This window comes from Entelurus aequoreus, linkage group LG15, assembly GCF_033978785.1.
Source record: "Entelurus aequoreus isolate RoL-2023_Sb linkage group LG15, RoL_Eaeq_v1.1, whole genome shotgun sequence".
NCBI classification, from domain to species: domain Eukaryota; kingdom Metazoa; phylum Chordata; class Actinopteri; order Syngnathiformes; family Syngnathidae; genus Entelurus; species Entelurus aequoreus.
The window spans coordinates 1,126,004-1,136,921 of record NC_084745.1 but is presented as its reverse complement, the minus strand read 5'-3'; the positions used below and the strand labels follow the sequence as shown (position 1 = coordinate 1,136,921).

The window sequence follows — 10,918 nt, the reverse complement described above, 5'->3', positions numbered from 1 at the left end:
TAATAATTTCAAAATAGCAGTGATTAAAAAAAACCCTCATTGATATTATCATTAAAAACATTAATAAAAAATATTTAAAAAAATAGAAATGAACAATGGCTTACACCTGCATCGCATCTCACAAGCTTGACAACACACTGTGTCCAATATTTTCCACAAAGATATAATAAGTCATATTTTGGTTCATTTAATAGTTGAAACAAATTTAAATAATGGATCCCATATTCCAATATATTATCTAAACTAAATGCAGTTTTTTCTCCATAGCTTGTGTGTACCAGTCAGTATGAGTTGGACTATCAACGTCTATCCATTTTTTAAATATTACCCTTTTTGTTATTATGCAATTTAAAAGAAATGCATTTTTACTCTTTGATGACACGTTACTAAATTGATGCAGATCCCCAAGAATACAAGTTTGCAGTGTCATTGGGATGTTTATATTAAGGAATGTGATTGCTTCTTTTGTTGTTTTCAACCACAACTCCTTTATTCTCTGACGTTCCCACAATAAATGAACAAGAGTCGCCTCACTTCATACATAACTTGCTATCTACTACACCAATTTTAAACAGCTGAGAAGATGTCAAATACAATCTATTCAATATCTTAAACTGAGTCAGCTTATCTTGAATGCTTCTAAAGGGATTATTGGCATTTTTCCAAATATCCAAATGTCTCTTTCATCTAAAATGTTTAAGTCCATCACTGTTGGATTCTGACGTTGATTTGAACATTGAATTTTGGTAATTTCCCATGCAGTATTTTACAAAACAAATTAAAAGTTGAAACAACATGTTTTTTGATGATGCTTAATCAATGTCAGGTTGTGACGTTGATTTGAACATTGAAATTTGGTCATTTCCCAACCAATATTCTACAACACAAACACAACGTTGAAACAACATCCTTTTTGATGATGTTTAATCAATGTTGGGTTGTGACGTTGGTTTGACCATTGAATTTTGGTCATTTTTCAACCAATAATGTACAAAACAACTAAAACGTTAAAACATGCTTTTTGACGACGTTTAATCAATGTCGGGTTGTGACGTTGATTTGACCATTGAAATTTGGTCATTTCCCAACCATTATTCTACAACACGAATACAACGTTAAAAAAATATGCTTTTTGACAACGTTTAAACAATGTTTAGTTTTGACGTTAATTTGACTGTTGAAATTTGGTCTTTTTCCAACCAATATTGTACAACTCAAATACAACGTTGAAGCAACATGCTTTTTGATAACGTTTAATCAATGTCAGGAGTATTTCACCATTGAAATTTGGTCATTTCCCAACCAATATTCTACAACTCAAATACAACATTGAAACAACATGCTTTTTGACAACGTTTAATCAATGTTGGGTTCTGATATTGGTTTGACCATTGAATTTTGGTCATTTTTCAACCAATACTGTACAAAACAACTAAAACGTTAAAACATGCTTTTTGACGACGTTTAATCAATGTTGGGTTCTGACGTTGATTAGACTGTTGAATTTTGGTCATTTCTCAACCATTATTCTACAACACAAATACAACATTCAAACAACATACTTTTTGACAACGTTTAATCAATGTTGGGTTCTGACGTTGGTTTGACCATTGAATTTTGGTCATTTTTCAACCAATACTGTACAAAACAACTAAAACGTTAAAACATGCTTTTTGACGACGTTTAATCAATGTTGGGTTCTGACGTTGATTAGACTGTTGAATTTTGGTCATTTCTCAACCATTATTCTACAACACAAATACAACATTCAAACAACATACTTTTTGACAACGTTTAATCAATGTTGGGTTCTGACGTTGGTTTGACCATTGAAATTTGGTCATTTTTCAACCAATACTGTACAAAACAACTAAAACGTTAAAACATGCTTTTTGACGACGTTTAATCAATGTCGGGTTCTGACGTTGATTTGACCATTGAATTTTGGTCATTTCCCAACCATTATTCTACAACACGAATACAACGTTAAAAAAATATGCTTTTTGACAACGTTTAAACAATGTTTAGTTCTGACGTTAATTTGACTGTTGAAATTTGGTCATTTTCCAACCAATATTGTACAACTCAAATACAACGTTGAAACAACATGCTTTTTGACAACGTTTAATCAATGTCAGGAGTATTTCACCATTGAAATTTGGTCATTTCCCAACCAATATTCTACAACTCAAATACAACGTTGAAACAACATGCTTTTTGACGACGTTTAATCAATGTTGGGTTCTGATGTTGGTTTGACCATTGAATTTTGGTCATTTTTCAACCAACACTGTACAAAACAACTAAAACGTTAAAACATGCTTTTTGACGACGTTTAATCAATGTTGGGTTCTGACGTTGATTAGACTGTTGAATTTTGGTCATTTCTCAACCAATATTCTACAACACAAATACAACATTCAAACAACATACTTTTTGACAACGTTTAATCAATGTTGGGTTGTGACGTTGGTTTGACCATTGAAATGTGGTCATTTTTCAACCAATACTGTACAAAACAACTAAAACGTTAAAACATGCTTTTTGACGACGTTTAATCAATGTCGGGTTCTGACGTTGATTAGACTGTTGAATTTTGGTCATTTCCCAACCAATATTCTACAACACAAATACAACGTTGAAACAACATGCTTTTTGACAACGTTTAATCAATGTTGGGTTCTGACGTTGGTTTGACCATTGAAATTTGGTCATTTTTCAACCAATACTGTACAAAACAACTAAAACGTTAAAACATGCTTTTTGACGACGTTTAATCAATGTCGGGTTGTGACGTTGATTTGACCTTTGAATTTTGGTAATTTCCCAACCAATATTCTACAAAACAAATACAACGTTGAAATAACATGCTTTTTGACGTTTAATCAATGTCGGGTTCTGACGTTGATTAGACTGTTGAAATTTGGTCATTTCTCAACCAATATTCTACAACACGAATACAACATTCAAACAACATACTTTTTGACAACGTTTAATCAATGTTGGGTTCTGACGTTGATTTGACCACTGAATTTTGGTCATTTTTCAACCAATACCGTAGAAAACAACTAAAACGTTAAAACATGCTTTTTGACGACGTTTAATCAATGTCGGGTTCTGACGTTGATTTGACCATTGAATTTTGGTCATTTCCCAACCATTATTCTACAACACGAATACAACGTTAAAAAAATATGCTTTTTGACAACGTTTAAACAATCTTTAGTTCTGACGTTAATTTGACTGTTGAAATGTGGTCATTTTCCAACCAATATTGTACAACTCAAATACAACGTTGAAACAACATGCTTTTTGACAACGTTTAATCAATGTCAGGAGTATTTCACCATTGAAATTTGGTCATTTCCCAACCAATATTCTACAACACAAATACAACGTTGAAACAACATGCTTTTTGACGACGTTTAATCAATGTTGAGTTCTGACGTTGATTAGACTGTTGAATTTTGGTCATTTCTCAACCAATATTCTACAACACAAATACAACATTCAAACAACATACTTTTTGACAACGTTTAATCAATGTTGGGTTGTGACGTTGGTTTGACCATTGAATTTTGGTAATTTCCCAACCAATATTCTACAACACAAATACAACGTTGAAACAACATGCTTTTTGACAACGTTTAATCAATGTTGGGTTCTGACGTTGGTTTGACCATTGAAATTTGGTCATTTTTCAACCAATACTGTACAAAACAACTAAAACGTTAAAACATGCTTTTTGACGACGTTTAATCAATGTCAGGTTGTGACGTTGATTTATACATTGAATCTTGGTCATTTCCCAACCAATATTCTACAAAACAAATACAACGTTGAAACAACATGCTTTTTGACGTTTAATCAATGTCAGGTTGTGACGTTGATTTATACATTGAATCTTGGTCATTTCCCAACCAATATTCTACAAAACAAATACAACGTTGAAATAACATGCTTTTTGACGTTTAATCAATGTCGGGTTCTGACGTTGATTAGACTGTTGAAATTTGGTCATTTCCCAACCAATATTCTACAACACAAATGCAACGTTGAAAAAACATGCTTTTTGACAACGTTTAATCAATGTCAGGGGTATTTCACCATTGAATTTTGGTCATTTCCCAACCAATATTCCACAAAACGAATACAACGTTGAAACAACATGCTTTTTGACCACGTTTAATCAATGTCAGGGTTAGAGATGTCCGATAATATCGGCCTGCCGATATTATCGGCCGATATATGCGTTAAAATGTAATATCGGAAATTATCGGTATCGGTTTTTTTATTATCAGTATCGTTTTTTTTTTTTTTTTTTTTTTTTTTTTTTTTTAATTAAATCCACATAAAAAACACAAGATACACTTACAATTAGTGCACCAACCCAAAAAACCTCCCTCCCCCATTTACACTCATTCACACAAAAGGGTTGTTTCTTTCTGGTATTAATATTCTGCTTCCTACATTATATATCAATATATATCAATACAGTCTGCAAGGGATACAGTCCGTAAGCACACATGATTGTGTGTGCTGCTGCTCCACTAATAGTACCAACCTTTAACAGTTAATTTTACTCATTTTCATTCATTACTAGTTTCTATGTAACTGTTTTTATATTGTTGTACTTTCTTTTTTATTCAAGAAAATGTTTTTAATTTATTTATCTTATTTTACAAATTTTTTTTAAAAAGGACCTTATCTTCACCATACCTGGTTGTCCAAATTAGGCATAATAATGTGTTAATTCCACGACTGCATATATCGGTTGATATCGGTATCGGTAATTAAAGAGTTGGACAATATCGGAATATCGGATATCGGCAAAAAGCCATTATCGGACATCCCTAGTCAGGGTTATTTGACCATTGAAATTTGGTCATTTCCCAACCAACAACGTGGATTCAACGTTAGACACCAACTTTCTCTCAATTTACTATCCAATCCCCTTTACTTGTATCGCACTAGTAACAACAAAACTCTCTAGAGTGCTGCACAATAACAAGGAACAATAAAAGTAATCAAATTACAAGCATTTAAAATGAAACAATGAACAAACAAGTAATAATAATAGAATAAAGTAATAAAAGACATCAATAAAATAGAATAAAACAATAAAAAACAAATTAATATATCAGAATAAAACAATCAGAGACACAGAGGACTCACGCCGGTTTAAAAGCCAGAAAATAAAATGTTTTTTTTCAAGCAAATACGACTATTTTACGAGGTTGTTTCCTACTGAGTTTTAAAGAGCGTGTACGTATAACGTCTGGGATACAGGAAATGGAAGCATGGCGTACGCGCACACAGAGCCTCATTCACAGTTGCCAGTGCAGGGATCACCAGAAAGCGGGTCTTACCGTGGGGAATGGGCACGGGAGCCTTGGGCGTGTCGGAGGACCCCAGGGAGTCGGCACACGCCATCCAGCAGGAAAACACCACGCACAAGTTGAGGTACTCCATCGCCGGGGGTCACTGGACCTTTTCACCTCCGCAGGGGGTCTGGCGCTAACATATAAGGAGGCGGCGGGTGGGGGTCCTCTGTGTGGGGAAAAGTTTGCAGAAAGTCCAAGTTTTGCTCAGAGCGGGCCCCCCCCCCCGGGTCGTTAATTGCAGGGGTCAGGTCTGGGGCTTAGTCTTGGGCTCGGGTCTCCAGTCACCGCGGCAGCATTCACGCCCGAGACAGACCAGGACCTCAAAGTGAGACTCTGGTTCTGCTCCCTCCTCTCCACTCTGCCTCATCCCCTCCCCCGGACCACCAGCCGACCACTCCCCTTCCCTACCAGTTCCTGCAGGACTCCTCCAGTATGCAAAGTCAGAATGTCCTGCCCTTAGTCTCTAAACCAGGGCTGTGTTTTGGGGAGAAACACAAAAAATGTCACGAGTAGGGTTGTCCCGATACCAATATATTGGTACCCGTATCAAAGTTTACCAGAAAAGCTTATGATTAGGGATGTCCGATAATGGCTTTTTGCCCATATCCGATATGCCGATATTGTCCAACTCTTTAATTACCGATACCGATATCAACCGATACCGATATCAACCGATATATACAGTCGTGGAATTAACACATTATTATGCCTAATTTGGACAACCAAGTATGGTGAAGATAAGGCAATTTTAACAAAAAAATGAATCAAATAAAATAAGATCAATAAATTAAAAACATTTTCTTGAATAAAAAAGAAAGTAAAACAATATAAAAACAGTTACATCGAAATTAGTAATGAATGAAAATGTGTCAAATTAACTGTTAAAGGTTAGTATTATTAGTGGAGCAGCAGCACGCACAATCATGTGTGCTTACGGACTGTATCCCTTGCAGACTGTGTTGATATATATTGATATATAATGTAGGAAGCAGAATATTAATAACAGAAAGAAACAACCCTTTTGTGTGAATGAGTGTGAATGAGTGTGAATGGGGTGGGTTGGTGCACTAATTGTAAGTGTATCTTGTGTTTTTTATGTGGATTTAATAAAAAAATAAAAAAAACCAAAAAAACCAAAAAAAAACGATACTGATAATAAAAAACCGATACCGATAATTACCGATATTACATTTTTACGCATTTATCGGCAGACCGATATTATCGGACATCTCTACTTATGATGCTTATTGCAATCAAAGAAGAGTTTATGCATGGAATATTATGTTGACATCTTGTCTTTTAGTAGTAAGTAAACAAACAAAGACTCCTATTTAGTCTTTGTTTGTGGCATTTATACACCTATTATTTTGTACACATTATGAGGGACAAACTGTAAAAAAGGGATTATTAATCTACTTGTTCATTTACTGTTAATATCTGCTTATTTTCAGTTTGAACATGTTCTATCTACACTTCTGTTCAAATGTAATAATCACTTATTATTCTCTTCTTTGATACTTTACATTAGTTTTGGATGATACCACACATTTTAGGTATCAATCCGATACCAAGTAGTTACAGGATCATACAATAAAATATAAAACCTAATAAACCGATACTGATGAAGAAATACTGATGTAAAAGGTAGGTGTCGCGCTATTTTCTGTTTGAACATGTTCTATCTACACTTCTGTTCAAATGTAATAATCACTTATTCTTCTCTTCTTTTTTTTATTTTATTTTTTTAAATTTTATTTTATTTTTTTATTTATTTATTTATTTTTATTTTTTATTTTTTATTATTTAAAAAAAAAAAAGGGATTATTAATCTACTTGTTCCTTTACTGTTAATATCTGCTTATTTTCTGTTTGAACATGTTCTATCTACACTTCTGTTCAAATGTAATAATCACTTATTCTTCTCTTCTTTTTTTTATTTATTTTTTTAATTTTTTTTTTTTTTTTTTTTTTAAATTTTATTTTATTTTTTTTATTTATTTATTTATTTTTTATTTTTATTTTTATTTTTTTATTATTTAAAAAAAAAAAAGGGATTATTAATCTACTTGTTCCTTTACTGTTAATATCTGCTTATTTTCTGTTTTAACATGTTCTATCTACACTTCTGTTCAAATGTAATAATCACTTATTCTTCTCTTCTTTTTTTAATTTATTTTTTTTATTTTTTTTTATTTTATTTTTTTTAATTTTATTTTATTTTATTTATTTTTTTATTTATTTATTTATTTTTATTTTTATTTTTTTATTATTTAAAAAAAAAAAAAAGGGATTATTAATTAATCTACTTGTTCCTTTACTGTTAATATCTGCTTATTTTCTGTTTTAACATGTTCTATCTACACTTCTGTTCAAATGTAATAATCACTTATTCTTCTCTTCTTTGATACTTGACATTAGTTTTGGACGATACCACACATTTAGGTATCAATCCGATACCAAGTAGTTACAGGATCATACATTGGTCATATTCAAAGTCCTCATGTGTCCAGGGACGTATTTACTGACTTTATAAACAATAACAAAAATGACAAAAGTGATGATAAAAAATATCGATATAAACATTGTAGTATCGACTATGTACGGCACTAGTACTTGGTATCGTTACAGTCGATGTATGTATAGACCCACCCTAGGGTTGTCCCGGTACCAATAGTTTAGTACAAAAATGTTTTTCGATACTTTTCGACACTTTTCTAAATAAAGGGGACCATAAAAAATGCCAATATTGTCTTTATTGTAACAAAAAATGTTAGTGTACATGAAACATATGTTTATTATTGTCATTTAGTCCTTCAATAAAATAGTCAACATACTAGACAACTTGTCTTTTAGTAGTAAGTAAACAAACAAAGACTCCTAATTAGTCTATGCAGTAACATATTGTGTCATTTATACACCTATTATTTTGTACACATTATGAGGGACAAACTGTAAAAAATGGATTATTAATCCACTTGTTCATGTACTGTTAATATCTGCTTATTTTCTGTTTGAACATGTTCTATCTACACTTCTGTTCAAATGTAATAATCACTTATTCTTCTCTTCTTTGATACTTTATATTAGTTTTGGATGATACCACACATTTAGGTATCGATCTGATACCAAGTAGTTACAGGATCAAACATTGGTCATATTCAAAGTCCAGGGACGTATTTACTGACTTTATAAACATAATAGGTATTTAAAAAAAACAAAAAAAGATTTTGTGATGCTAAAAAATATCGATGTAATCATAGTAGTATCGACTAGATGCACCCTTGTACTTGGTATCATTACAGTGGAAGTCAGGTGTCGATCCACCCTAGCTTTTGTTTACATTGTGACGCCGGTGAGCTATTGTATCCTCCTACGGCGTGTAGTGAAGCATGTTTAGCTATTCCTCGTCCTCCAGTGATAATGCTACTTGTAAGAAGCTTTATTTGTCTGACGACTGCAGATGGATGTTAGCTGCTAGCTAGCTAGCCATGTCTTAAAGCACCTCTTCCTGAGGGTGTGTCAGTGTTTTTACTTCACCTTTATCTTTACTTTTTACACCCTTTTCTGTCTACACACTGTGTCTGCTTGTAAGTACTCTGTGTGTGTGCGCTGCCGAACATGCTCCTCTGTTCGCAAAACCAGCAATGTCAATGGAACCGGTACTTTTCAAACAGAGTTTAGTATCGTTTATGCTTCATTAGTACCGCGATACTATGCCAGTACTGGTATACCATACAACCCTAATATATACTATACTATATACCTTTAAGTATATTTTAATTTAATTTTTAAAAGCTGTATATTGATATTTATTTCAATTTATTTAACTTGTATGTGTGATGGATGGATTTATATGATTCGGTATATAAGTTTTATTTCCCTACACGTAAACACAGTGTTACTGTTCAAACTGTTTTGTGACAGTGGCCAAAACAACTGAATCTACGTGTCGAGTAAAACCCCCGCCTGGTTTTTAATGAATACTCAGGCCTTCTACGCTAACTTTGCTCAATATGGCGGCGTGCTTGGAGAGCCGACGTTTTCTGAGGTGGTACTTGTCAGGTTCAAACACTGATGGCATCTATTAAACAAGACAAGAAGCAAGGAATTAAACAGAGACAGAATTAAATTTGGCTCAATGAGGAGAAACGCGTAGACCCGCACCTCTTTTATTTGGACCTTCCCTGATTACATGGCAACAGCTGTTTCTAAAGGGGATGGGGGGTCATAAACAGCCGCGGCCTTTGGTCAGGCTAGACTACTGCAATGCACTTCTTGTCGGGATCCCCAGCAAGAACATCTAGAAGCTACAATGCGTACAGAATAGTGCTGCTAGGATCCTGATGAAAGTGCGGAAATATGACCATATCACACCAACTCTCAATTCCCTTCACTGGCTTCCTGTTCCACTCAGGGTTGAATACAAAGTCTCCCTACTAACCCACCAGTGCCTCCACGGAAATGCCCCCCCCCCTCTACCTCAAAGAACTGCTCACCCCCAAATCCTCCACACGACACCTCCGCTCCGGACAGGCTAACCTCCTCCGACCTCCGAGGACAAAACTATGAACAATGGGAGACCGGGCTTTCTGCTCCGCCTGCTCACAGTCTGTGGAACGCTCTCCCTGACCACCTGAGGGCACCACAGACTGTGAATGCTTTTAAAAAAGGCTTAAAAACCCTTCTTTTTTTTTCTTTTTTTTAAATGCCTTTTTTTTTAGATATATGCATACTACTTTTAGCTATTTGGCTGTTGTAGTTTTTATTTTTATTTATTTTTTTATTATCTTTTTATTTTATTTTATTTTATTTTTTTTATTTTTATTTTATTTTTTTAATACACTATAGCACTTTGAGGTTGTTTACTCAATTTAAAGTGCTTTTTACAAATGAAATCTATTATTATTGTCACAAAACGGTTGGAATGAGGTAATGAAATGTGTTTAAAAGGTACTTCTAAGCAGTGCACTGCACTATCCAGTCTGGAAACAACAACAAGTTAAACCTGCAGTATTTAGTATTTGGACTATCGCTGATTACATGGCAACAGCTGTTTCCAAAGGGACGGCGGGTCGTAAACAGCCGCTGCCTTTGGTCACAAAACAGTTCAAAGAAAAGGTCCCCTGGAGGGGAGTGAGGTCCTGCTTCCTCTCCACTTTGTAGATCTCGGGCCAAGACACAATCTTCCTGTGGATTACAATACATCAAAGAAACCGACACCTTCACGTCGCTTCCCATCCTACACGGTGGAGTTTTACACGCCTTTTGATTGGTAAGATCAAAGACGGCTTTTGTCTGCTCGCCGGGAACTCATGGCAACGCAAAGTTTTGTGATAACTTAGATCCAATGACTAACTTCTAAGCAGTGCACTGCACTATCCAGTCTGGAAACAACAACAAGTTCAACCTGCAGTATTTAGTATTTGGACTTTCCCTGATTACATGGCAACAGCTGTTTCCAAAGGGACGGGGGGTCGTAAACAGCCGCTGCCTTTGGTCACAAAACACACCAAGTTTTGTGATACTTTAGATCC

General features: G+C 34.3%; 1 protein-coding gene across 1 annotated transcript in view; it reads right to left on the bottom strand.

The window, feature by feature from the left end:
- The window catches only part of plod2 (procollagen-lysine, 2-oxoglutarate 5-dioxygenase 2), a 397,088-nt gene extending 391,392 nt beyond the window's left edge, over positions 1–5,696 (bottom strand). Inside the window, exon 1 of the mRNA XM_062020588.1 lies at positions 5,370–5,696. Within this exon, the coding sequence (XP_061876572.1) occupies positions 5,370–5,472 (103 nt within the window). The 5' untranslated portion in view covers positions 5,473–5,696. The remainder of the gene's footprint in view (positions 1–5,369) is intronic.
- Positions 5,697–10,918: the final 5,222 nt, after the last annotated feature.